General features: G+C 43.0%; 1 protein-coding gene across 5 annotated transcripts in view; it reads left to right on the top strand.

The window, feature by feature from the left end:
• Nucleotides 1–26,682, top strand: part of SNX29 (sorting nexin 29) — a 545,670-nt gene that overhangs the window by 12,613 nt on the left and 506,375 nt on the right. For 4 of the 5 annotated variants that reach the window (XM_027117362.1, XM_027117360.1, XM_027117361.1 and 1 more), the window contains exons 2-3: nt 5,077–5,141; nt 7,191–7,243. In XM_027117362.1, the coding sequence (XP_026973163.1) occupies nt 5,077–5,141; nt 7,191–7,243 (118 nt within the window). Of the gene's footprint in view, nt 1–5,076; nt 5,142–7,190; nt 7,244–26,682 lie in introns of those variants that run through there. The other variant, XM_027117365.1, reaches the window with a different exon arrangement.

The following is a 26,682-nucleotide window of genomic DNA, read 5'->3' as shown; positions in this document are numbered from 1 at the left end:
CAGGATTTCACAGATGGCCGAGCCAGTGGACTTGAAATTGAATCCTTCCTTAAGCACTTCCATGGGTGAAGGTCTTTTCCTCTCAGCCCCAGTGCTCTGTTGAGTGGAGCCACCTTTCCTTCTTTGTCAAGGATTAGATGCCAGTCAGTTAATGGCTTAGCCCACAGTTGAGGCTCAGTAGGTGGGCACTGGCTCCCTACTCCTCTTGAGTGGTTGCAGCCATTGAGGCTGGAAGATTCTTCTTGCCCTGGGAGGGGTCCTGTATTCTCCTCTTGGTCCCTGGGAGAAGGTAGGAAAGAGCCCGCTAGCATCGATTGCTCTGCCTGCCTGTCTCCACAGACACCCCACACTCGCAGACTGCAGAGCTAGGAGGGTGTGATCTCATGCAGAAACCAGTGCCCCGAGAAGGGAAGTGACTGTCCGTGTCACGTGTCCAGCAAGCAGCCCGGCCGGGATGAGAACTCCTGATGCCTTGTGACTTCCCACTAGCACTCCTTCCACTGTTCCTCAGGGCCATGGGCCTCCTGGGCACCTCCTGCCGTCGGTGAATGCTCCCAAGGCCACCCGTACTCCCTCTGCCCTACGAGACTCCCTTCTCTTCATCCCTGTTCAGGCCTGGGATGGCCACAGGGGTGCCTTTTGGGGGGTGGGGACTGTTTTTTTCAAGTGCACCTTTTTTTTTTTTTTTTTTTTTAACAGTTTCCCCAAAGGAATGTGTCTTGCTTATTACTGACATTTCGTATGTTTCATTCACTGGAATATTTCTTTTTTTTTTAAATTTTATTTATTTTATTTATTTATTTTTGGCTGCGTTGGGTCTTCGTTGCTGCATGCGGGCTTTCTCTAGTTGTGTCGACGGGCTTCTCATTGCGGTGGCTTCTCTTGTTGTGGAGCACGGGCTCTAGGCGTGCAGGCTTAAGTAGTTGTGGTGCATGGGCTCAGTAGCTGTGGCTTGCGGGCCCTAGAGAGCAGGCTCAGTAGTTGTAGTGCCGGGCCTAGCTGGTCTGCAGCGTGTGGGATCTTCCCGGACCAGGGCTCGAACCCGTGTCCCCTGCATTGGCAGGCGGATTCTTAACCGCTGCGCCACCAGGGAAGCCCCAAGTGCACTTCTTGTCTGGGGAGAGATCGCGTCAGCGAGGGTGGGTGTGTGGTGGGCCGAGACCTGCACAACCTCAGGCTGTTTCTCTCTAGAGAACAGGCTTTCTTCCCACGGTGGAGAGGCTTTGCAGGGTGAGGCAGAGGAAGCTGCTGACCTTTCTAGAGAAAGCAGTGGAACAATTCCATCACAGAGATCTGCATAGCACTAGGGGTAGCTGCTGTATCCTTGCTCTTCACGGTGGGTCAGGCACCAGCAGCAGCAGCAGCATCTGGGACCTTGTGAGAGATACCGAATCCCAGGCCCCGCCCAGCCCTTCTGAATTAGAACCTGCTTGGAGATTCGTGTGCCTGTGAAAGCGTGAGAATCACTGCGCTAACAATTATCAGTAGTGAGATGATGGAGATTTTTATTTTCTTTGTTTATTTCCCCCTGACTTGTTATTATTGTATTTTTTCACATGAATTACTCTTTTGTTTTAAATTGTGGTAAAATACACGTAACATAAAGTTTGCCATCTTAACCATTTTTAAGTGTACAGTTTGGTGGTGTTAAATACCTTCACATTGCTGTGCAGCATCCCCACCATCCGTCCCCATGACTCTTTTCATCTTGTTAAACTGCAGATGTGTAGCTATGAAACCCTAACCCCCATTCTCTCCCCTCCCCTCCCCCTGACAGCCACCATTCTACTTTCTTTCTCTATGATTTTGATTGCTCTTAGTACCTCATATAAGTGGAATCATGTGGTATTTATCTCTTTGTGTCTGGTGTGTTTCACTTAGCGTAAGGTCCTTAAGGCTCATCTGTGTTGTAGCATATTGCAGAGTTTCCTTCCTTTTTAAGGCTGAATCATATCTATTGTATGTATATGCATACATATTTTGCTTATCCATTCATCTGTCAGTGTACACTTGGGTTGCTTCCACATTTTAGCTACTGAGAATAATGCTGCTGTGAACATAAGCATACACATATCTCTTCAAGACCCTGTTTTCAATTCTTTTGTGTATATACCCAGAAATGCTGGGTTATATGATAGTTCTATCACATGAATTACTTTTATGATCAGAAAGAATAGCAAAAGCACTTCAGGGGGAAAACCTTGTCAAGTTTCCAGTTGGCGTTGCCCAAGGGCAAGTAGAGTTGTTGGGTGCAGTACTTGGAAAAAGGAGGAAAGCAAGCCTGACTTCCCAATTCTGGTGTTAGAGAAGAGCTGAAACTAGACCTTCTGCTAAACGAAGAGCAGGGTGTTTTGATAGACACAGGTGTCAAGAGCAATGTTTGAGGGCCTAGGGTCGGTGGGGTCTCTAGCCATCCTGAATGACGCTTCAAGATGGCCTCTGGTCTGGTGGGAAGGATGCGTGAGCTATCCTTTCTCAAGACCTCTTCCAGAAAAAATAGCAGTGGCAGAGTTTGGGAAGTCAGATGTATTACTGTGTGTCCATGGAGAGTCGACTGACTGGTTTGATCTCCGGGCCTGGGGTGAGGCAGGAGCCCGTGTGGTAGTCCTAACAACGCTTGAGGGGCACGATCTCCAGTCGGGGTCACCATTCCACCTATTTTTTTTGATGTGTTTTTTTAAAAAATTAATTAATTAACTAATTTTTGGCGGCATTGGGTCTTCATTGCTGTGCGCAGGCTTTCTCTAGTTGCGGTGAGCGGGGGCTACTCTTCATTGCGGTGTGTTGGCTTCTCATTGCGGTGGCTTCTCTTGTTGCAGAGCACGGGCTCTAGGCTCGCAGGCTTCAGTAGTTGCAGCATGCGGGCTCAGTAGTTGTGGCTTGCAGATCTAGAGCGCAGGCTCAGTAGAGCGCAGGCACACGGGCTTAGTTGCTCCGCAGTGTGGGATCTTCCCGGACCAGGGCTTGAACCGGTGTCCCCTGCATGGGCAGGTGGATTCATAACCACTGTACCACCAGGGATGTCCAGCGGTTCCAACTATTAGTATTCAAATACAGAACAAAACCTAAACCCATTATCATGGTCTACAAGACCTTTGTTACTGGCCCCTGCCTGTCTGTCTTTGCTTCCCCTTTTCTTTTCTTTTTCCCCTTTTCTGCTTTTTGCTCAAGTCATAAGAGGCTTCCTTTGGGTCCTGGAAGACCAGAAGCCAAACTGTTCTTTCCTCTCTTCCCTGGCCGTTTGCTCTGCCTGGAATGCTGGTCTTCCATATCTTTCCATGGCTGCTCCTTCTTGTTACAAAGGGCTCAGCTCAGATACTACGTGTGCAGAGAGGCCTTCCCTGACTGCCCTGGCTGACGTGGCCCTCTTGCTTCCTCCCTGTCCCATCACCCCATTTTGTTTTTCTTTCTAGTATGACTCTCTAACATCATCTTTATTAGTTTACTTAGGAGCTATTTGTTTCTTCCTAAGAGAATTTTCACTCCATGAGAAGATGGTTCTTTTATACCATTTAACTCCTGTGTCCCCAGCACGTAGAACATTGCCTGGCACACAGTAGAAGTTAAATAATTACCGAGTGGGTCAATGCATGTAATTGCTTGTCTTCTCTGAGCTTCAGTTTCCCCATCTGCGACTCAGGGATCCTACTACCTGGCTGGTAGGGTGGTCGTGAAAATTACAGGGCACAATGCATTCAGAGGACTCAGTTTTGTGCCTGGCATGCAGGAAGTGCTCACCACACGGTTACAATTGTTAGCAACCGGGTGGCCCTGGCGTGACTTTCATGAATCACTGACCATCTCTAAGGTGATGCCCTGCTGGTACTCCCTGGTGAAGCCCAGGCTGAGTTGCCCAAGAGAGAAGCAGCTCAGTGGCAATTCAAGGCCTGCAGTGTGGAGCATCTGCCCTTGTACAAACTCTAAATTTGGGTCTCCTTTGAAACAGTTGTGTTCTGTGTCTGGTGCATCACAATATGTAGCTGTGGCTCTGTTGATTGGAGTCACTGGATCTCTTGTGGAGCATCATATGTGGTTCTGACAGTGGTCTGCCTGGGGCTTTGAAGTGTCCTTGCCCCACACCCTCTTAAATGGGAGTTTGGTGTATGCCATGTGTATCAGTTGAGAATGCTTTTGGCTGTAAGTAACAGCCCAATCAATGTACAATGCTTGAACAAACGGAACTGTTTGTTGTGTGAGAAGTATGAGATTTCTAGTATTGGTTCAGCAGCAAAATGACATCGGGGCTGGTGTCTCTGTGATTCTCTTGGCCTTCGCTGCAGGCTTGTTGCCTCAAGGTAGCAAGATGCTGCTCTGGCTCCACCCGATGTGTTTATGATTAAGGCATGAAGGATGGAAGAAGGAACGAAGCCCTTAACATCTGTTCTTTTATAAGGATGGCATAATTTCCCCAGATCCCTCCCAGTGCTCTCTGCTTACGTGTCATTAGCTAGAACTTCTTACGGGCAGCCTTACAAGAGAGGCTGAGAACAGGAGTAATTAGGTTTTTCATGGAAAAATAATATTGGAGATGATGGTGAGGTCAGCCAACAAGCAGTGCCTGCAGTACTAGGAAACTTACATTTTAAGTTAGACTATTGGTTCTCAACTGGGGGCAATTGTGTTCCCCAGAGGACATTTGGCAGTATCTGGAGACATTTTTGTTGCCACAGCTAGGGTGTGTGTGTGTGTGTCTGTGTCTGTGTGTGCACACGCTAATGGTGTCTAGTGGGTAGAGGCCAGAGATGCTGACAGACATCTTAACAATTCACAGGGCAGCCACAGAGAATTATCTGGTCCAAATGTCAGTGACACCAAGGTCGAGAAACCCTGAGTTAGACAATTCCAGTAACATCATCCAAATTTGGGGAACACAGTTTAGCTGCTTTCCTGAGTTGCAGTAACAGGAAAGTGGTCCAACTTCATTGTAATGATGTAGATTATTGATACCTGGTCTTGTTATTGACTTTACTAAAGAGAAGGCTGATGCCACTTGGGCACAGCCGTACACTACGTGTCAGAGGGTCTTAACAGAAAGCGAATGTCAAACAAAACTAATTAAGCCTCATTGCATTTTAGGATCACAGAACAATGACATGAAAAGACAATTTCTGCTGGAGCGACTGCTGGATGCAGTGAAACAGGTAAGAAGAAAGCTGACGTTTGACTTTGTGGTCAGGTCATAGTGTCAGATGATCAATGAAGAAGTCATTTCCGCCCTTCTATCTACACAGACTTCCTCCGGCTTTGTATCTGGGAACGGTGAGGCCAATCATTTTCCCCAGCAAATGATAGTGATCAGTGGTAGGGACAAAGGAGCTCCTGCGTCCTGACTTCCTGGAGACCCCTGGAGGACCCGCCCCATCCTTCACAGATGTCCCCTTGAGAAGGGCATTGAGTGGGTTTCAAGCCTCATTTCCAAGCAGTTGTGTTTTAGGGCAACTCCTAAGGGTGCTGCAGTCGCGGTTGGAGTTAGGACCCCGTGAGCACAAGAACAGAAGTGAGGCTGTGCTCAGGACTGTGTGGATCCCGCGGGTGGGCTCTGCTTGCTTCGGCTGATGCTATTTTCGATGCCTGGCTCTTGGCTGGGCGTGGAAGCGAGCTTTGACACGAGGCTGGCGTCACTTCGCTTGCTTGCAGCTACCAGACAGGCATCATTTCTTGCACATTCATCGCGTGCCTGATTCTCTGCTAAGTGCTTTACATCTAATCCTTCCAACCACCCCGTGAGGTAGTTCTTGCAAATATTGCCATTTTACAGATGAAGAAACTGAAGAACTGAAGCTCAGGTCTGATAACTTGCTGCCGACGTCATAGTTAATAAGCAGCAGAGCTAGGATCCAGCCCTAGGAATTCACATTTTGGAAGGGGCGACTGGCGATTATCTGCGTGTAATCACGATATAGGGAGATAAATATGTACTTTAATGGAAGTGTCTGTTAAGTGTCGATATGAGTCCAGAGAATTTAGCATCTGCCCAAGCCTCGAGGCGTCCAGGTATGGTGGGAAGGACACAGATTCAGGTGTAGCTGAGGTTGAAGGCCAGCTTCATCTCTTCACAGCTGTGTGTGCTGGGGCAACTCATCCAGCCTCTCTGAGCATCCTTCTCTTTAATTGGGTTACCGATCTCTATAGGGCTGTTGATGGAATTGCATTTGTTAAAGTGGGTAAAGGGCCATGGCCAGCGCCTGTTCCACAATAAATGCACAACCCACATTATTAGTTTCTTCTTTCTTTGCTCCAGAAATGGAAAGTAAAATAAGAAGATGAAGAGTTAAGTCAAGCCACGTCAAATGTAGCAGTTAAACAGAAATAACTTGGATCTTCTGCCTAGAGCTGCTATTATTATTTTGGGGGTGAAAGTGTTGTATATATGCCTTTTAAAAATCAACTTTATTGTGGTGTAATTTGCATACAATAAAATATACCAAATTTAAGTGTGCAGTTCCATGAGTTTTGACAAAAGTATCATTTAAATGTCTACACACACACACACACACACGATAATAAGGAATCTTGCGAACGTGCTACCACAGTGGCGATTCTACACTTTTGAAGGAGTAGTGGAGAGGGGTGATGGTTGCACAGTATTGTGAAGTGAATTGAATTGCATAACTAAAAATGGTTAAAACGGTACATTTTATATTGTCTATATTTCAGCACAGTTAAAAAAAAAAAAGAACAGTTTGCTTTTGTTTCCACCCTCCCTGGGTGAATTGTGGTTCAGCACAACCAGATGACTTGTTTGAAGCTTGATTTATGCTGTCATAACTTTATAGCCAGCCGTAACAACTTTGGGCCCTGTCAGAAGGGACCCATCTTCACAGATTTGTGGAATTTTTTATTGCTGCCTGTTAAGAGCTCTGTGTTATTGACAGTCAGCTGCTGACAGATAGAAGAAGCTTCCTAGATAATCTGCAGGAAGCCGTGTGCTTCTGTTTTCCTCTCAGCGTTGTCTTTGCACAAGGCTCACTCCTCTGCAAGCTGGAGATAAGGGCTTCCTTCAAGTGGTGGCTGGAAGGCTGGGGTGCCCGCCGTCTTAGGTCTTGGGCTGACACCCAGGGCGTGGGGACACCCTGACTTGGCACCCAGAGTTCCTGGCCTTGTGTCCCTCTTGACCCTGAAGGCCTGTGGGGGAGGTTTTGTATGTCCCATCCCAACAGCTGATCTCAGCAGCTTCTTTTTCCGTGCAGTGCCAGATCCGCTTTGGAGGGAGAAAGGAGATCGCCTCAGATTCCGACAGCAGGTAAATGTGTAGCTTCTGAAACCCTTTACCATCAAAGACCAAAAAGGTGGCCAGAGATTGACCAGCTTCTATAGTCTGCCGCTGCAGCCAGGTGGTGCAGTGATTGCATTTGGGGGATCTGTAGATCATCTCTGCAGTGACTACTTGTCTAAAGTATTTCCAGCTTCCTGTCATCCTCCTTCTAGGAACCTACTCTGAGTGAATTCCTTGAAATGACTTTCCGCATGAAGTTATTTTCACGGTAATTTAATAATGATGAAAACTCAGAAATCTGAATGCTCAACAATTGGGAAATGGTGAATAAACTACAGTGCATCGGTAGAATGGAGTGTTATATAGCCATTACGTTGATGTCCATACAGAATTTGTTTTAAGCAGAAAAATACAAATGTAGTGATTTAAAAATAATGTATTTAGTAAAAATAAAAATGTGAATAGAGGTCATGTTGAGGTTAAGACTTGGGAATCTTTATACTTTCTGACATTTTTTTCATATTTTATACTGTGATCGTGTGTCCCTTCTATAATTAAAAAAAAAAGTCCTAAAAATGGCCATTGACCTTCATGACCCTTCATGACCTGACATGACTGCATAAGCTTATAACACCGCCTAGGAGGAGAAGCAAATGAAAGGTAAGAGACACAGGCATTTGCTGGAAATGCCCAGTGAAGTCGTTCAGGGGTAATTCATGCTCTGCAGCCTTGGAGGGGCAGGAGGAACATTCCCGCAAAGGAAGGGGAGGGAAGGGAACTCACTTGCTCAGCATTCACCTCATCCTGGAGACTGCAGGTGTTCCCCACCCTCTGACCCTGACCCACCCAGCCCAGCCAGTTCCCTTCTCTGTCCTTCCAGAACCTTTCTCTTTGTGACGCTTTACCAGCCATGAGCAGCGTGTGTAGTGCTACATTTTAATCGAGCTATGGGGACTATTTGAAACTGTTGCAGATTTACAGTTCTATTCCCCACCCTTACACTCTCTGCTTCTTCTTTCTCAGTTTTTCTCCATAACATCAACTAACAACTGTCCACTATGCTTTTTAATTTTGTTTCTTTCTGTCGCCCATACCATAACAGCGGGCAGGGATGTTTGGCTGTCTTGTTCGCGGGTGTATCCCCAGTGCCTAGAAGCACCTAGAAGGTGCTCAGGGAGATTCGTTGTCTGGTTGAGTGTGTGCGTGGCTTTGTACCGCACATGGTCAAGTGTTTTTTAATTTTTAAATATTTATTTGGCTGCCTCGGGTCTTAGTTGCAGCATGTGGGATCTTCGTTGCGGCACGTGGGATCTTCGTTGCAGCATGTGGGAGCTTTCATTGTGGCGCGTGAGCTCTTTGTTGTGGTTTGTGGGCTCCAGGGTGCATGGGTTCAGTAGTTGTGGCACACAGGCTACCTAGTTGTGGCGCACGGGCTCTAGGGTGCGCAGGCTCAGTAATTGCAGCACGTGGGCTTAGTTGCCCCGTGGCATGTGGGATCTTATTTACCCGACCAGGGATTGAACCCGAGTCCCCTGCATTGGAAGGCAGATTCTTAACCACTGCACCACCAGGGAAGCCCCGTGGCATGTAGGATCTTATTTCCCCGACCAGGGATCGAACCCGAGTCCCCTGCATTGGAAGGCAGATTCTTAACTACTGCACCACTGGGGAAGTCCCTGGTCAAGTGTTTAAAGAGGTTGTGAGCTTGGAGGGCAGAGGGGCAGCTTCTCTATTTTTTTCTTTCTCAGTGTTTTGCACAGACATTCTGTGCCCATCACACATTAGGTTCTCTGTATGTTTGTGGCATTAGATCATTAAACTGAATTTTTGCTTCAGTTCTTGCTGAGAGCCTACTATGGGGCCTGGCCTCCGTCAGCACAGGGGTTCTCATTTTGGAACCCAAGGTCCACCTGTGTGAGAATGAGAGGCTTATTAATTAATCATGCAATTCTGTAGCCCATCCTAGATCTCCTGAACCAGGAGGTGTGTATGTGCGAGTGTGTGCGTGCATGTGTGTGTGTATGGGTGTGTGCGTGTGTGGGTGTATGTAGTCAGGAGTTCTTTATCACTTTTCTTCATAATAATTCTTTTCATTTCCTGAGAGAGAGAACCCATTTCTGAATGTTAGGTTAACATGTTGTTATATAATAGAGCTTACTATTACGACTTTTATTATGTAAACTATTGTGTTTTATAGTAGAATTAACAAAGTTAATTCCTTCCATGGTAACTGGTTTCCGGCTAAAAGGAATATCCTGCTTAATAATGATAATGATAGTTACTGTCTCTTACTGTTCCAGCTGCCCTTTGTTTGTGTCGACTCTTAGTCTCAGTGCAGCCTCAGGAGAAGCAGCGGTGTAATTCTTTACAGATAGGAAAACAGAGGCTCAGAGAGGGCAAGTCAGACAGCCTAGGTGAGTCATCTCGGGAATGTTAGAGTTGGAGGTTGGACCCTAGTTTCTTGGGCTCCAAAGTCTATTCTTCCAATGTTATATCACCGTTAGCGATTATATCGGTTTTGAAGCTGGGTTTAAAAATTTTTTTTGTTTTCTCCCCCCTAGAGGGTTCCTTCTCAATATCAGAGTCTTGGTCTCATCTTGCAATGTGTTTGGCTAAAGGTGGCATCACCTTCACGTAGGAAAGGTCACATCATCCTTATTCTGTGAGAAAGTTTAACCTCAAGAGGGAAAGTCAGTGAATATTTTAAAACAACTGTCGTGAAGTCTGAAAAGAAAGATAAGTCACCTCTCTCCTCACCCCTGACAAACGGCCTGGCACCAGAATGGATCTCAAATCCATTCGCTTCTCTCCAGCTCTGCAGCCATTGCCCTGTCCCAGTCACCACATGGCTCACAGGACAGTTGCTGTAGACCCACTACCGTCTTCCTTCTTGTCCTGCCTCCTGTGCATTGAGAGGGTTCTGCAGAACGCAGATTCCCACCTGTCACTCCCCCATGGAAAACCTTCCACTGGCTTCTCTTTGCTTTGGGAAAAAGACCCACATCCTTAGCAGCCTGGAGGGCCCCATACCTCTCCCCTGGCTCTTTGCTCCTGCCACCCTGCCCTGGCCTTTCTGTTTTTTTTTGTTTTTTGTTCTTAAAGCCTTTCAGTAATTTTTCAGGGGAACCTTCCAGACCCCTGATATGAATCCTCCACACTCCTCTCCAGCCCTGGCCATCTGGACCTGTTTTCCTTGCTCTGTACCATGGACTGGCAAACTCTTTCTGTTAAGGCCTGGATTTGGCCTCAGGCTGTATTTTGCTGACCCCTGCTCTGTACTGTTAGATTCTATAAACCTCTGTTTCTCATTACAACACGTCTGTGTGATGAATCGATTACATCTGTCTGCTCCACTGGATGACCAGCTGGAGAGAAGCCTGTTTTGCTCACACTACGTCCACAGCGCCTGACACATAGTAAGTGCTTAGTAAGTACTTAGTGGATTACTCATTTGTTTAACAGTTAGTCACAGACTACTTGGTGTCACAGATACTGGGGCTTTCCAAATATTTCAGACAGATTTCTACCCCTCAGGTGGCTTCGTGTCCACCTGGGAAGATAGTCCAGTGAGGCAGTGATCACAACGTGCGATGCCGAGGGCCATATCCAGGGGGCTGTCAGATGCCCTGGGCAGGCTGGTGTGAAGGTTCATGGGCTCTCAAGGCCTGAATCTGGCGCTTCCCCTTTCCAGCTGCATCACTAACTTTTCTAAGCCCAAGAATTAGGTCTACTGTGATACTGTGACTTATAATAAGAAATACACATGATTGTTCTTTGCCCCATTCCTGGTACTGACCTCCTAAAACCCCTGGAATTTCTGAAGTGGTGATAGCCAGAAAGGTGTCTTTTGTTATGTTAATGTAGTGATTTCTGGAAAACACCAGAAGTTGGAGGCTGGTTGCCAGGAGAACCAACCACGTGATTAGAGGGTTGGAACTTTCAGTCCCATCTCACCACCACTAGGGAGGGGAGAGGGGCTGGAGATGGAGTTCAGTTGCTGATGGTCAATGATTTAATCAAGCCTATATAATGAAGCTTCCATAAAAACCCAGGAGGATGGGGTTCAGAGAGCATCTGGGTCGGTGAATACTTGGAAGTGCGAGGAGAGTGGTGTGCTGGGAGAGGGCCTGGAAGCTCTGTGCTCTTTTCCCATACCTTTCTTCCATCTGGCTGTTCCTGAGTTATATCCTTTTTCTTTCTTTTTTTTTTTTTAACATCTTTATTGCAGTATAATTCCTTTACAATGGTGTGTTAGTTTCTGCTTTATAACAAAGTGAATCAGCTATATATATACATATGTTCCCATATCTCCTTCCTCTTGCGTCTCCCTCCCACCCTCCCTATCCCACAACTCTAGGTGATCACAGAGAACGGAGCTGATCTCCCTGTGCTATGCAGCTGCTTCCCACTAGGTATTTGTTTTACATTTGGTAGTGTATATAAGTCCATGCCACTCTCTCACTTCATCCAGCTTAACCTTCCCCCTCCCCATGTCCTCAAGTCCATTCTCTACGTCTGCATCTTTATTCCTGTCCGGCCCCTACGTTCTTCAGAACCTTTTTTTTTTAGATTCCATATATATGTGTTAGCATACGGTATTTGTTTTTCTCTTTCTGATTTACTTCATGCTGTGTGACAGCCTCTAGGTCCATCCGCCTCACTACAAATAACTCAATTTCATTTCTTTTTGTGGCTGAGTAATATTCCATTGCATATATGTGCCACATCTTCTTTATCCATTCATCTGTCAATGGACACTTAGGTTGCTTCCATGTCCTGGCTATTGTAAATAGAGCTGCAATGAACATGGTGGTACGCGACTCTTTTTGAATTATGGTTTTCTCAGGGTATATGCCCAGGAGGGATTGCTGGATCATATGGTAATTCTATGTTTAGTTTTTTAAGGAACCTCCATACTGTTCTCCATAGTGGCTGTATCAGTTTACATTCCCACCAACAGTGCAAGAGGGTTCCCTTTTCTCCACACCCTCTCCAGCATTTATTGTTTCTAGATTTTTTGATGATGGCCATTCTAACTGGTGTGAGGTGATACCTCATTGTAGTTTTGATTTGCATTTCTCTAATGATTAGTGATGTTGAGCATCCTTTCATGTGTTTGTTGGCAATCTGTATATCTTCTTTGGAGAAATGTTTATTTAGGTCTTCTGCCCATTTTTGGATTGGGTTGTTTGTTTTTTTGTTATTGAGCTGCATGAGCTGCTTGTATATTTTGGAGATTAATCCTTTGTCAGTTGCTTCATTTGCAAATATCTTCTCCCATTCTGAGGGTTGTCTTTTGGTCTTGTTTATGGTTTCCTTTGCTGTGCAAAAGCTTTTAAGTTTCATTAGGTCTCATTTGTTTATTTTTATTTCCATTTCTGTAGGAGTTGGGTCAAAAAGGATCTTGCTGTGATTTATGTCATAGAGTGTTCTGCCTATGTTTTCCTCTAAGAGTTTTATAGTGTCTGGCTCAGCGGCCATGGCTCACGGGCCCAGCCGCTCCGCGGCATGTGGGATCTTCCCGGACTGGGGCACGAACCCGTGTCTCCTGCATCGACAGGCGGACTCTCAACCACTGCGCCACCAGGGAAGCCCATTTTGAGTTTATTTTTGTGTATGGTGTTAGGGAATTTTCTAATTTCATTCTTTTACATGTAGCTGTCCAGTTTTCCAAGCACCACTTATTGAAGAAGCTGTCTTTTCTCCATTGTATATTCTTGCCTCCTTTATCAAAAATAAGGTGACCGTATGTGCGTGGGTTTATCCCTGGGTTTTCTATCCTGTTCCATTGATCTGTATTTCTGTTTTTGTGCCAGTACCATACTGTCTTGATTACTGTAGCTTTGTAGTATAGTTTGAAGTCAGGGAGCCTGATTCCTCTAGTTCCATTTTTGTTTCTCAAGATTGCTTTGGCTATTGGGGGTCTTTTGTGTTTCCATACAAATTGTGAAATTTTTTGTTCTAGTTCTGTGAAAAATGCCATTGGTAGTTTGATAGGAATTGCATTGAATCTGTAGATTGCTTTGGCTAGTATAGTCATTTTCACAATGTTGATTCTTCCAATCCAAGAACATGGTATATCTCTCCATCTGTTTGTATCATCTTTAATTTCTTTCATCAGTGTCTTATAGTTTTCTGCATACAGGTCTTTTGTCTCCTTAGGTAGGTTTATTTCTAGGTATTTTATTCTTTTTGTTGCAGTGGTAAATGTTTCCTTAATTTCTCTTTCAGAATTTCTCTTTCAGATTTTGTTGCAGTGGTAAATGTTTCCTTAATTTCTCTTTCAGATTTTTCATCATTAGTGTATAGGAATGCAAGAGATTTGTGTGCATTAATTTTGTATCCTGCTACTTTACCAAATTCATTGATTAGCTCTAGTAGTTTTCTGGTAGCATCTTTAGGATTCTTTATGTATAGTATCATGTCATTTGCAAACAATGACAGCTTTACTTCTTTTCTGATTTGGATTCCTTTTATTTCTTTTTCTTCTCTGATTGCTGTGGCTAAAACTTCCAAAACTATGTTGAATAATAGTGGTGAGAATGGGCAACCTTGTCTTGTTCCTGATCTTAGAGGAAATGGTTTCAGTTTTTCACCATTGAGAACAATGTTGGCTGTGGGTTTGTCATATATGGTCTTTATTATGTTGAGGTAAGTTCCCTCTCTGCTTACTTTCTATGCCTACCCATCATAAATGGGTGTTGAATTTTGTCGAAAGCTTTTTGTGCATCTATTGAGATGATCATATGGTTTTTCTCCTACAATTTGTTAATATGGTATATCACATTGGTTGATTTGCATATGTTGAAGAATCCTTGCATTCCTGGGATAAACCCCACTTGATCATGGTGTATGATCCTTTTAATGTGCTGTTGGATTCTGTTTGCTAGTATTTTGTTGAAGATTTTTTTTTTTTTTGCGGTACGCGGGCCTCTCACCGTTGCGGCCTCTCCCATTGTGGAGCACAGCCTCCGGACGCGCAGGCTCAGCAGCCATGGCTCACGGGCCCAGCTACTCCGTGGCATGTGGGATCTTCCCGGACCGGGGCACGAACCCGTGTCCCCTGCATCGGCAGGTGGACTCCCAACCACTGTGCCACCAGGGAAGCCCTGTTGAAGATTTTTGCATCTATGCTCATCAGTGATATTGGCCTGTAGTTTTCTTTCTTTGTGACATCCTTGTGTGGTTTTGGTATCAGGGTGATGGGGGCCTCATAGAATGAGTTTGGGAGTGTTCTTCCCTCGCTGTATTTGAGAAGGATAGATGTTAGCTCTTCTCTAAATGTTTGATAGAATTCGCTGGTGAAGCCATCTGGTCCTGGGCTTTTGTTTGTTGGAAGATTTTTAATCACAGTCTCAATTTCAATGCTTGTGATGGGTCTGTTTATATTTTCTATTTCTTCCTGGTTTGGTCTCGGAAGGTTGTGCCTTTCTAAGAATTTGTCCATTTCTTCCAGGTTGTCCATTTTATTGGCATAGAGTGGCCTGTAGTAATTTCTCATGATCCTTTGTATTTCTGCAGTATCAGTTGTTACTTTTCCTTTTTCATTTCTAATCTGGATGCCATTTTAAATTTACCATCTTAGGAAAAGTTCTAGGCAGGACTGTGAGGGATTGGCTTCTGGTTGCAGCTGGTGAGTCTAGCTGGTTGGATGAATATCAGTAGGAACCTTGGAAAGGATGGTGCACTGGTGTATCTGCCAGGGCTCTTTGGTAAGAGGCAACAGAAATTTACTCCAGTTGAGGATATTGTGAGGATATTGTCATCATGGAATTGATGACAGGTCAGGTTTGGAAACAGGAAGGAGTCAAAGCAGCTTTGGAAGTCTCCTAACCTGGAAGCAGGGTCCACTAAATGGTCTCCTAGCAGGAATGGTCCAGTTAAGGCCCTGCTGCAGGAGTGGACACCAGCTGTTTTCTGACTCGCTCTCATTCTGCCCAAGGTTGGCGTTCCAGGGAGGAGGCACCTGAGTGACCAGTCTCAGGTCATGTGGCTGCCTCCTGGCCACCAGCAGAAGGATTGGCTGATGGAGCTTCCTGGGACCCTGTTGACTTACATAGTGCGACGTTGTCTACTTGGGTTCATCATCATCCCCCCAAGACAGTGTCCAGTAAGGAAGAAATAACCCTCCAAAATGAAATCTGGGTGCTGTTATGAAGGTGGAGTGAATATAGGGTGGCCAAATGCACAGCAGTTATCCCTGTCACTGCCATATTATAATCTTTCCCATGACAGTTCTGTGTGGTTTGAAAATACCTTTAGGCAGTGGAATGGGGCTGGAGCACAGACTGCATATTTTCCCAGCTTGGTCCTCACTCTCTACCACATCCCTTCTTGTTTTCCCAGCACAGAGTTTCCCCAAATGAGAGATTTGTGTCATTGCAGGTACTTAACATTATTTTAAGTGTTCAATATCACAGCATTACATTCTTTTCAATTGCCCAGTGGCTCAGTTATTCTCCTTTCAGTTCCTTTTAAATTGCAGTGATATTGGGGGAAAGACTTGGTTTGGTATTAATATTAAGCTGAATTAAATTAAATTGCCAATATTTGATCATTTGTTGACATACCAGGATAGTAGTATCATACAGTTGAAAACAGTATCTCAAACACCCCCTGCCTCTCGGTAAACAGAGCTTACAGGTTTCAAGCACAGTCCTCCCCTGACAGCAGCAGAGACAGGATTTTATACTTTATTTGGATGGTATTTACTTTTAGGGCTACTCTGTTGAGGGCCTACAATGTTGGCTTTACATTTGCAACTGCGATAGAGTTTTTCCTTTTAAAACAGGTTTATACAAGTCGAAAAAGTGAGTCGGACTCAAGACAAGTAAATAATAGAAATATCGTCACGAGTGACAGAAGTGGCCGAGGTGTCTGTGGACAGCAGACGTTGAGGAAAGAAAAAGTGGGCTGGACCGCAGCTGTTGGGTATGGGCCTACGTGATATACAGTACTATTCTGTGAAAATCCCAAATGTGAGTATGCTCGTGTGTGAGTGTGCCTGCCCGGGTGTGTGAGTGCTTGCGTGCCTGAGAGATTTGTTTGGTTTTGGTCTTGCGAGATTACCCGGCAAGATGCAACAGCCCCCACGTGAAGTATAAAACAACATTGACAGGAAGGGAAGTGACAGGCAGCGCCTGTTTTTTCCCATCAGATTTTGTCCTCAGAAACTGGCGGAAGTGGTGGCAGTCATAGTGCATGGGCTCCTTGTCCCATTCTGTTGGCCTTGTTCTCCTACTTTGTTTTCCCCTAAGGACGACCCGTTCTTGTGCTTCGTTAAAATTATTCCTCATTCTATCAGTCAGTCTGCCCTGTGGGGAGGCTGTCTTGTATCTTCTGAATAGTTTGCCTTCTAGAAAGAATGGCCCAAGAGCCCAGCAGGCACTGGAAGTTACCTCTAGATATGCTAGTGCTCCACAGATGCTGCTGCTTCCCATGTGGAATTACAGAACATGCTGAGTTTTCCTGTTGAATTAGAAAGAGCAACCCGAACTGTGGGGCAGCAGAGTGAGCGTGGGATTTGGAGCTCAGAGTTTGAATCCTGGTGTTGCCAGTTCCCGGTCGTGTTGTACTGCGGGCAAGTTCCTGACTTGCTTGTGCCTCAGTGTTCTTGTATGTAAATGGGGAGAGTAGTGATAATATTCACTTCCTAGAGTTGTGAGTTAGTTCACGTGCAGCCCTTAGAACAGTGCCTGGCAGCTAGTAAGTTTCTAGAAATTGTTAGCTGTTGTTACTGCCATTATAATTTTGTGTGAAGTGTCTTGACATTTGTGTTACTGCCATTATAATTTTGTGTGAAGTGTCTTGACACTCTGCCATTATGGGTGGCAGTGAGTTGGCTTTGGGTATTTGCCTCATTTAGAAATTGTAAATTTTTGTTACGCGTTCAGGTGACTATGTCAGAAGAAAGCAGAGAGGAGAATTTCTTCTCCTTCCAAAACATGCCAGGGAAGAGAGCTTTGTTTTGGTGATTTTTCTTTACCTGTTAAGGAATTCAAAACAGTTTTGAACTTTTTAGGAAGCTAAACAACAAACAGCTGCTCTTTGCTGTTCCCTAACGTTGTTTCTTAGAACAGTTGAAGACTGTCCTGTGTATTCCTCTGGACGCTTATGAAACTGAATGGCTTTTTCAGACATTCCTTTTCCTCTTTTAAATGTCTCTGGATTTCATCACGTGATTTTTTAATCTTCAGTTTGTCACAGGTTTCTCACCAGCCTCTTAGTGGTTTGAGGTGTTGACTGGATGTTCTAATTCTTCTCATCCTGGCAAAAAGCCCTGGGGTTCATGAATTGGATTTCTTATCTCCCCAGCCCTGTGCACTTGGTTTCCACTTTGAGGCTCTGTGGTAGATAATTCCACATTGCATATTCTTTCATTTTACTTTATTGATCAAATGAATTGATTTCTCTTTGAAAAAGATAATTTTTAGCAAATGGGGAGCCCTAGGGCATTTAGCAAATCTGAGCACATTTCCATGTGAATTTTAATATTTATATTGTTTATATTGATAGCTGCCGAGAGCAGTGCTTGGCCCATAGGAAATCATATGTAAGCACGGTCATCATCAGCATCACCCCTGTCCTGGTGTGGAGAGAGGCCTTGAGCATGAAGTATGAGCTTTGGAGTCAGGCGTACTTATCTTCATGCCCACTCGGTCCACAAATCACCAGTTACCAGCTGTGTAATTTAGGACTTGCTCAGCTGCTCTAGGCCTCTCTTGCACGATCTGTAAAATTAGATGACGATCGTGGTACCCACTTCCTAGGGCTGAAGTGGGGATTAGAGGTAATATTATTTGCTTGATACACCCAATGAGAACTTAGTAAGCGCAATACATTTTCTTCCCATGACTAGACATACCAGTGTTTTGGCTAATTTGGAAACTAAAGGCTGGAATGGTTGCTCGTTAATTCCTTCATTTAGCAGATACTTGTTTATCGGTCACTGGGTTGGCACTGGGGCTGCAAACTGGATGAGATGATTGCTGTTCTCAAGGAACTCAGAATTGAGCCTGGGCAATGGACATGTAAATTGCAGACAGTCATGGTGGCCTGTGGTAATAATTACATAGTATAGACGTGAGAGGCGAGTACAGGGTCTTTAGTGGTCAAATGGGCAGGATGGGACTTCCAGGCAGCAGGAGTAGCAAATGTGAAGATGCAGGGGTGTGTGAGAAAGTAGTGGAACCATGGATGATGTGCTGTATGTGTTGGGAGATGGGCTGGAAGGTCAGTAGGTTCTTGGCTTGCTGTCATGGGCAAGTGTTTGAACTTTATCCACTAGGGTGTTGTTTCTTAAACTATGGCTATTTGTATACTCTTTTCACAATTTTTGCCGTTTCCGTATACCATCTGACCCAGAGATTGGCTTGAGGTGGAATTCAAGGCCTTGTCTACTCTGGTCTTGTCATAAGCCGTCAGTGAAATCAAAGATTGATGGCTACTTCTATTTTTTTCTTTTTTTTTGGTACACGGGCCTCTCACTGTTGTGGCCCCTCCTGTTGCGGAGCACAGGCTCCGGACGCGCAGGCTCAGCGGCCATGGCTCACGGGCCCAGCCGCTCCGCGGCATGTGGGATCTTCCCGGACCGGGACATGAACCCGTGTCCCCTGCATCGGCAGGCGGACTTTCAACCACTGCGCCACCAGGGAAGCCCTCTATTTTTTTCTTGACATAGTAAAATGATTAACCTAAAAATGTGCATTTATGGTCCCCCTAAAATTATGTCATGTACCATATACCCATAGTAAACTGTGGTAAGAAAGATAATGACGTTGTCAGATTTGCATTTCAGGAGGATAGCTGCTGATCAGCATGCCAGGGGGATGGGCAGGTGAGATGGGACCTGGGGTTGGAGCCAGAGGCTGTGGCTCTGTGCAGTAGGCAAGGAAGCTGAGTGGAGGTGGTGGTATTGGGAGAAGGGACGGAAGGCTTAGGACTGAGGCTTGGTAAGATTGACTGACATGGGGGATGAGACATAAATGCTCTGGCTCTAAGAGATGACCAGAAATCAGAACAAATGTATATTGTTTTAAATTTTGTTTGTTTTATTTATTTTTATATTTTTGGCTCTAGTAACAGGCTGTACATTTTATTATGAGTGGCCTTTGCTTTTTCAGAGGTACATCTGTCCTTCAGAGTTGCCTGCATCTTATTTGTTTTTGTTTTTTTTAACTGGAGTGTGGATGATTTACCATGTTGTGTTAGTTTTTGCTGTACAGCAAAGTGAATCAGTTACACATATGGATACATCCACTGTTTTTTAGATTCTTTTCCCATATACGTCATTACGGAGTATTGAATAGAGTTCCCTATGCTATACAGTAGGTCCTTATTAGTTATCTGTTTTATATATGGTAGTGTGTATGTCAATCCCAATCTCCCAATTTATCCCTCCCCACCACCCATAACCATACGTTTGTTTTCTACATCTGTGACTCTATTGTTTGTTTAAAGGAAGCTTTTGGTGTGGAGTTTTCTTTCTCCTGGGCTATGGACTCTGACCAAACTTGAAGATCCCTTGGCCATTGACTTTGTTTTTTTTTTGACCACACTGCGCAGCATGCGGGATCTTAGTTCCCCAACCAGGGATCGAACCTGTGCCCCTGCAGTGGAAGCTTGGAGTCTTAACCACTGGACCACCTTGGCCACTGACTTGATACACATTAACCGTTTCCTCACCGCTTCTGCATCGAGGGGCTCTTACTTTTCTCCATCCTCTTTTTTCCCTTTGATTTACCAGCTTCTTCAGCTGATTCCTTCTCAGCTGCCATCTCCTCTTCCTGACTTTGAAGCCCCTCATCTGCCAAAAGCATCCCAAGCGGTGTTTGTGTCTAGACCAGAGCTGGAGGGTCTGTGCACCCCAGAGAAGACAGCCACTGTGTTTATATTAGTAACTTTAAAAACTGGTCAGAAATGATGATTTAACCCATTTAAAAGTTGGTTATTTTTCTAATTTCTGGTTCCTCTGGTAGAACATTCATTTGACTTCATTTTACTTGCCTGCCTGCCATCCTCAGGCCTTCACACGAACAGTATCTTTTTTTTTTTTAATCAATTTTTATTGGAGTATAGTTGCTTTACACACACTGATAGTATCTTGAAAACTGCTGCCTTGTGAGTTTTCACTGTTACCAAGCTTGCATTTTTTCTGGTTCTTTGTCAACTGTTTTTTTCCCCCTCTTTTTTCTCTACCATATCCTCTTCTCCCTCCCTCTGGGTAACTTATGTTAATGATCAAGAATCGTTTGTTCTGTGTGTTTCTCCACATTCATTTAATCTTTTACAATTAAAATACATGTGTATACATACACATGCATGCAGGTTTTATTGCCATTGTCTTACAAAAATTGAATTATATATAATGTTCTGCATCTGTATTTTCTCTCTTGGCACTACCCTGACAAAACCTTTCCAAGCTAGAGTTCTAAAAATCCTTTTTAAAAGCCTGCATTATATTGCATGATGCAGATATACCAACAGTTGCCTATGAAGTAATACTGACTTTGTTTCCAATTTTTACTACTATGGACAGTGAAACAACAGACATCCTTGAGCATGTTTTCTTATGTACTAAGGATTTTTTTTGGCAGAGATTTCCAGGTTGGGTTGCTGGGCCAAAGAGAATGTGTTTATTTTTAAGAGTTGTGGTCAGGTATCTTTCTAAAAATTTCTACTGGCAGTGCATGAAACTACCCTTTTCTTCCTTCCTAATAATAGTTTTGAGTGTTGTTTTGAAGTTTTCAGTCTGATGGTTGAAAAGTGGTGGCTCACTGTCATTTTAATTTGCATGTTGATTGCTAGTGAATTTCAGTTGTTTTTTTTTTTAATATTTGTGAGCTATTTGGCTTTGCTCTCTTGTGCAAAGCTGCTTCATATTGTTTGTCCAATTTCTTGTTGGATTATTTGTCTCCTTGTCAGTTTGTGAGAGCTCTTTGTATATTATAGTAATTAATTAACCTTTCATCTGTTTTCTGCATTGCAAATATTTTTTTTCAAATCTGTCCATTATCTTTGTAGGCACAGGTAATAGTATCTATTACAATACTACATTTAAAAATTTTTACATGGTTAAATGTCTTTGTACTGATTCCATATACCAACCTACCAGTTTCTGTGTTTTCAGTGTTTTAAGATCTTCCTCAATGTTAGAGTATGCATGTGGTCTTTTACATTTACTTACAAGATTTTTAATGTGTACAGTTAAGCCTTTGATCCATCTGGAATTTATCTCTGTAGGGTTTCTGAGATAAAACTAAAACCAATTTTGGTTTCTTCTAGGTGGCTGCCACCTTTCTCAGAGATCTTTTTGGCTCATTATCTCTGGGCTGCAATTTACTTTCGTTCCATTTACTCAGCACAGAGAGAGGGTGCTCTAGGCCAAAGCACGGAGGACTAATTGAGAGCCCTGCGCTGATCTGATGCGCTGGTCCCAGCACCCCTGGCACAGCAAGGAGTGGGAGAGAGCCTTGTACGCTGGTGCCGTCACGCTGAGGAGGAGGAGCCCAGCTTAACCCCAGCCCTCATTATCCTTGCTCTAGATGAGTTTGCCTGAATTTTCAAGGATGCTTAAGTCTACCCATCTGATGGTAGATGATGCAAATAATTGAGAGGACAGGCTTATGGAAGCCCAGTCCTCTTCCTCTTTCTCTCCCTCCTCCTTCAAATGGGAATCATACCATTTATATGACTCTGTAACTTGCGCTTTTTTTTTTTTTAAAATAACTTGGCCATGTATTATGGACATTGTTTCAGGTCCCTAGGTAACGTAATGGTGCAGCCTACCATCCATGGCTTCTTTATGTGTAATTAAGAAAGAAAAACTAGTGCCAGTTTTAATTGGATAATTTCATCAATTACGAGGCACGCTTGGATTTCCGAGACCTTAGAATATGGGGAAGAAAGGTGCTTCTAGGTTGTTTAGGTTTGGCGTCTCATTCTTTTAAAATTTCTACATAATATTTTGTAGTGTGGAGGTGCTGTAACTTATTTACTGTTTTCCTGTTAATGGACGTTCAGGTTGTGTCTAGTTTTGTTTCTGCTTTTACTATTATAACAATGCCGCAATAAAAAGATTTGTGTATATGTATGTCTTTGCCTACTAATGCTTTTATATTTAATTGTTTATTTCAACTTTAAAAAAAATAAATTTATTTTATTTATTTTTGGCTGCGTTGGGTCTTTGTTGCAGTGCGTGGGCTTCTCATTGCGGTGGCTTCTCTTGCTGTGGAGCATGGGCTCTAGGTGCGCAGGCTTCAGTAGTTGTAACACGTGGGCTCAGTAGTTGTGGCTCGCAGGCTGTAGAGCGCAGGCTCAGTAGTTGTGGTGTACGGGCTTAGTTGCTCTGTGGCATGTGGGATCTTCCTGGCCCAGGGCTCAAACCCATGTCCCCTGCATTAGCAGGTGGATTCTTAACCACTGTGCCACCAGGGAAGCCCTATTTCAACTTTTAATTTTGAGATAATTATAGATTCACATGCAGTTGTAAGAAATAATGTAGAAAGATCCCATTTACTCTTTACCCAGTTTTCCCCAGTGGTCACATCTTGTAAAATTCTAGGCCGGCATTTCAAATTTCGCTAGTTTTACTTATACTTATTTGTATGTGTGTGTGTTTAGTTCTGTGCAGTTTTATCACTCTGTAGGTTCATGTGTCCCCCACCACAGTCAAGATACAGAATGGTTTCATCACCACAGGGTTCCTCCTGTTGCTTTTTTATAACTATGCCCACCTCCCTCCTGTCCCCTCCCTCCCCATCCCTAACTCCTGGCAACTACCAATCTGTTCTCCATTTCTATAATTTCATCATTCCAAGAATGTTATGTAAATGGAATCATACAGTGTGTAATTTTTGGGATTGGGTTTTTTTTTTCCCCTCAGGGTAATTTCCTTGAGAGTCATCCAGATTGTTGTATGTATCCGTAGCGTGTTTCTTTTTATTGCTGAGTAGTATTCCGTGGTCTGGATGTACCACAATCTGTTTATTCATTGAAGGACATCTGTGTTGTTTTCAGTTTTTGGCTACTGGAAATAATGCTGCTATAAACATTTATGTACAGGTTGTTTGTGTGAACATAAGTTTTCATTTCTCTGAGATAAGTACTCAAGAGTACAATTGCTGGGTTGTATGATATTTGCATATTTAGTTTTATATGAAACTGCTGACTGTTTTCCAGACTGGCTGTACCATTTACATTCCCACCAGCAACGTGTGAGTGATCCAGTTTCTCTGCATTCTTGTCAGCATTTAGTACTCTCATGATTTTCTATTTTGGCCATCCCTATAGGTGTGTAGACATATCTCACTGTAGTGTTAATGTGCATTTCCCCAATGGCTAATGACGTTGAATGTATTTTCCTGTTCTTATACGTGCGTATCCTCTGGTGAAATATCTGTTCATGGTTTTTGCTCATTTTCTAATTAGTAGTGCTTTTATTTTTACAGGATAAATTCCTAGACGTAGGATTGCTGCGTCAAAGGGTACAGGCATTTAAAAAAATTGTACTGCCTGGTCTCTTTGCAGAAGGATGTAGGAATTCACGTTTATATTCCAATCAGCAGTACCCATTTACATGCACTCTTGCTAGGTCTGTGACTGGTTTGAAATTGATAGTCCTAAGTTGATATCTTAGTATCTGTGACACTTTCCTGGTCACTAGTGAGACTGGATATCTTTTCCTATGTTTATTGGCCAACTGTATTTCCTCCCTTCATGGTTTGTTGGTTCACCTTCTTTAATAATAGTCTTTTAATTTTTTGAGTTGCATGGCTTTTTTTGGTCCATTTGTGGAAGCTCTTCGTGTACTATGGCCCTTAATTTTTTTCAGTTGTGTGCTGTAAATATTTTCTCTGGTCTATCATTTATTGTTTTACCATATTTATATCTTTTGCCGTGTTGAAATTTAAACATTTTATGTGGTTAATTTTATGAACCTTTAATAAAATTTTGCTTTGAGAGTATTCTGTCCTGAGGTTCTTCTGTATTTTTCTCTATCATTTTTTCTCCACTTATATATTTTTTTGATCTTAACCCATCTGGAATTTAGCTCTGTGATGGTTTGAGACAGAAGTTTATTTTTATTTTCTTTCAGCCCTATAACCACTTGGGTCAGTGCCACTGGTTAAATAGCCCATTCTTGCCCATCTGAGTTGAAGGGCTACCATTATTATATATAAAATATTTCCATATTCATTTGGACTTTTGGAGGGCGATTCTCTATACTGCTTCATCAATTTGTTTATCTCTGTACCCAAAACCACACTAGGCCAAGTCCTTCCTGTGATTAGTATTGGAATTGTATTAAATATATACATTAATTTGGGAAGAATTAACATTTTTATTTTAATAAATCTTCTCATTTAGGAAAACAATATTTCTATTTATTTTGAGCTTTACACCTTTTAAGAATGTTTTTCTTCATATAGGACGTGTCTTTCTTATTAAAAATATGATTTATTTTACTGTTGTTACTGTTGTGAATGTAGTTTGCCTCCACCATTTTGTTGACTTAAAAAAATCAACTTTTAATGTTACAGTTTCTTTTATTGCAATATTTTAAATTTGTGGGTTAGAAACTTTTTTATATCTTTTTGTAGATATGCTTTTTTTCACTTAACATTATAATCCGAGCTTTAAAAAAAAATGCCATTTCAAGTTTCCAGTAAGCATTTTAATAGTTGCATGTTTTTTTTCTCACCATAACTTTTTCTTTCCCTTTTTTTTTTTTTTTTTTTTTTTTTTGCGGTACGTGGGCCTCTCACTGTTGTGGCCTCTCCTGCTGCGGAGCACAGGCTTCAGACGTGCAGGCTCAGTGGCCATGGCTCATGGGCCTAGCCGCTCTGCGGCATGTGGGATCTTCCTGGACCAGGGCACGAACCCGTGTCCCCTGCATTGGCAGGTGGACTGTCAACCACTGCACCACCAGGGAAGCCCTCTCACCATAACTTTGATGCCATATTTTTTGATTCTTTTTAGCTCAAGGTAGCAATATTTCTGGTTCTTGAGACATGAATACTTTTTAAATGCTTATTTTAGAAAAAAAAGCTAAGTCAGAAAAGCATAGAGGCAAGAAAGACATCAACAGTAATTATTTTACCAAGTTACTCTTAATTTTTCACATAATCCCCTTCAGATTTTTTTGTGTTTTTTTTAGCATAGTTGAAAACATACTTAATATACAGTTTTGTACCCTGCTTATTTTTCATTTTATGTAATAAACCTGTTGGCTTATCATTATAAGCTCTTGGTAAATAAGGGCTAAATGGCATTCGATTTTGTGTTGTATTATCGTTTAACCAATTCCCCAAGTGTCAAATCTTTGTGTTTTTAACTTTCCACAGTTGTAAATAATGTTTTGAATATTTTCATTCTTAAATCTTTATCTGACTTGCAGATTACAACTGAGGATTGATTTCTGCCAGTAGAATTCAGCGGTTAAAGGATGTGAACCTTTCTGAAATTTATAACACATAAATGTAGGGCATGGCCCATTTCAAATGACTGTCATGTGATGGCCTTGCTGTAGTTGATGATTGTACTGTCTTAAATCTGAGGTATGGCTAATGCTGTTAATGGCCCATTTTTATGGGTACAGTCGACTCCGTTCTAGGTGACATTGGAGCTTTCCACACGAGGATGATCCAATCCATTTTCATGATTGTACTTTTCACCAAAAGGTTCTAGTAAAGCTGTAACATAGTGAAAGGATCAATTTGAAATTATGCTGTTAGGAGGTTAATTTGATGCAGTTCTTAAAATGCAGCTTTCATTGCTGATCCTTTCTGTCTCACATTTGCCATAAATGTCTAACATTTGCCATAAAAAAGTACAGGATTCTTAGGATTCTTATTATAGATTAATGTGGCAGGTTAAGCAGTCTTGAAATTTAGGACACAGCTGAGGAAAACCAGTGCTTGCAGAATTTTAGCAGCAAACCAGTTAAGCTCGTGCAATATCCAGCTGTGCCGGCCACGGTGAGAGAGTTTTAAAGTCAGCAGGAGGAGGTTATTTCATTTTCCACTCGTTAACTCCTTCAGCAAGCTTTTCCCGGGACCTCGAGGGCAGGTTTTTTTAAAACAGCTTAACTGAAGTCTAATTTACTTACCATAAAAATCTACTCCTTGTACATGTACAATGCAGTGATTTTTTTTAAAGTAAATTTATAGAGTTATGTAACCATCACCACAATTCAGGTTCAGAACATTTTCATTGCCCCAGAGAGTTCCCTTGTGCCAATTTACAGTTAATTCCTGATTTCAGCCTTAGGCGACACTAATCTACTTGCAGTTTCTATGTATTTACCTTTTCTCGACATTTCGTGGAATCATACAACGTATGGCTTTTGGGTGTGACGTCTTTCCCTTAGCGTGATATTTTCAAGGCTCATCCTTGTGTCAGTACTTTATTCCTTTTTATTGCTGAATAGTAGTCCATTGTGTCGATATACCACATTTTATTTATCC

This window comes from Aethalodelphis obliquidens, unplaced genomic scaffold, assembly GCF_003676395.1.
Source record: "Aethalodelphis obliquidens isolate GAN/ISIS:26980383/991018 unplaced genomic scaffold, ASM367639v1 scaffold18, whole genome shotgun sequence".
Lineage (NCBI taxonomy): Eukaryota > Metazoa > Chordata > Mammalia > Artiodactyla > Delphinidae > Aethalodelphis > Aethalodelphis obliquidens.
The sequence above is the reverse complement of the archived record's forward strand: the minus strand, read 5'-3'. Positions and strand labels throughout refer to the sequence as shown.